Source organism: Bidens hawaiensis, unplaced genomic scaffold, assembly GCF_021521415.1.
Source record: "Bidens hawaiensis isolate Kalapana, Puna unplaced genomic scaffold, B.hawaiensis_p1.1 tig00012785_1, whole genome shotgun sequence".
NCBI classification, from domain to species: domain Eukaryota; kingdom Viridiplantae; phylum Streptophyta; class Magnoliopsida; order Asterales; family Asteraceae; genus Bidens; species Bidens hawaiensis.
Genome location: NW_027492061.1, coordinates 353,472 through 355,322, shown reverse-complemented (window position 1 = coordinate 355,322; position 1,851 = coordinate 353,472). Strand labels below are relative to the sequence as shown.

Below are 1,851 nucleotides of genomic sequence, written 5' to 3'. Positions count from 1 at the left end.
ATTCGTAAGCACATCCGGGGACTGCCCATGATTTTTCGTGATGTTGTGGTCAGTCGACATCCTCTCTCCATTGAAGAAGCTACAACCCTTGCTGATTAGTTAGCCGATGACCATGTTAGGGATGGAACCTTGTCCCGAAAGGATTCCAAACCTTCTGCCAACAAAACCAAAGCCGAGTCCTCAACCAATGCCAAAGCTGAACCCAAACCTACCCAAAACAACAACTCTCACCGCTACCACAAGAACGACACCAACAACCACAAACGTAAAACTAATCACCAAAACTATGTGGCTAACCAAGCAAAAAATCAACCCCAAAACCAAAGTGCTCTGAACAAGAGACCTATACCGGACCCCACCTGTTGTGCTCCATATGTAACCGCCATCATCTGGCTCAATTCCCTTGCCATCTTTGCGCTAAATGAAATCGTTACGATCATCTTGCTAACACTTTTCGTGCTCCGCCTAGTACACAAACCGTTCCGCAATGGTCTGCTCAGCCTACTCCTAGACCCGGTACTAACCCATATGCTCAACCCGGTGCTTCTAACACTCGAGCTTGCTACAATTGTGGTGATCCTAGTCATCTTTGCAGCATGTTCCCTTAGCTAACCCATACCCATCAAGCCCAAGTTATGCCTACACCTTACTATGCCACCCATGCTTACCAAGCCTAAGTCATACCCGCACCTTACTACACTAGCCAAGCTTACCAAGTTCAAACCTACCAACCTCCGATCCCACAAAGTTTTGCACCTCACACATATACCCCTCAAGTCACTCAGCTCATGGCTCCTCCTCAAGCAACTGTTCAATCCCCCTCAATCCAAGCTCCTCCAACCAACCAAGCTGCTCAAACACCTCAAGGTTCTAATGGTCGTGCTTTTATGAAGAATGTGAAACAAGCTCAAAATTCCAGCAATGTGGTGAATGGTACGTTCTCTATTAATGATCATTCTGCTTCGGTGTTGTTTGATACTGGTGTTGATAAGAGTTTTATTTCTTTGGATTTTGCGTATATTATTGATAAGCCTTGGGATAGGTTATCTAAGCCTTTTACCATAGAAGTAGCGAATGGGAACTCTATTAGTATTGATTCGGTTATTCGAGATTGTGTTTTAACTCCTAATAAGGTCAAGTTCCGTATCGATTTTATTCCTATTCAAATGGGTAGTTTTGACGTTATTGTTGGAATGAAATGGTTAACTCTAAATCATGACAAGGTTGCATGTTTCGAGAAATTTCTTCGTGTAACTCTCAAAGATGGTCGTATTTTTAAAGTTTTTGGTAGTGTGCCTACTTCTAAGCTTAATCTCATGTCATGTTTTCAAGCTCAATGTTACCTACGTAAGAAGTACGTTGCTTTCTTAGCGCTTGTGGTGGAAAAGTATGAGGTTAAGAAGAAGATTCAAGATATCCTGGTTGTGCGTGTTTTTCCCGACTTCTTTCCTGATGACGTTGCGGGACTCTCTCCTATTCGTTAAGTCGAATTTCGTAATGGCCTTGTACTTGGAGAAAATCCCGTTGCTAAAGCACCCCATCGTCTTGCACCGCCTAAAATGCAAGAACTCTCTAATCAACTGAAAGAACTCTCGGACAAGGGTTTTATTTGCCCAAGTTCTTCTCCTTGGGGCGCACCTGTTTTATTTGTGAAGAAGAAGGATGGTACGTTTCGCATGTGTATTGATTATCGCAAACTCAACAAACTGCCCATTAAGAATCGTTACCCGCTCCCCCCCATCGATGATCTTTTCGTTCATTTAGAATAGGTATCCGTTTGGGTTATCATCAATTTCGCGTTAACGAAGATGACATTCCCAAGACCGCATTCCGTACTCGATATGGGCATTA

The 1,851-nt window shown here is 43.3% G+C and overlaps 1 protein-coding gene across 1 annotated transcript; it reads left to right on the top strand.

The window, feature by feature from the left end:
• Positions 1–788: 788 nt before the first annotated feature.
• On the top strand, positions 789–1,484 carry LOC143542150 (uncharacterized). Its single transcript, XM_077034811.1, has one exon. It carries the CDS (start codon positions 789–791, stop codon positions 1,482–1,484), a length of 696 nt encoding a protein of 231 aa, XP_076890926.1.
• Positions 1,485–1,851: the final 367 nt, after the last annotated feature.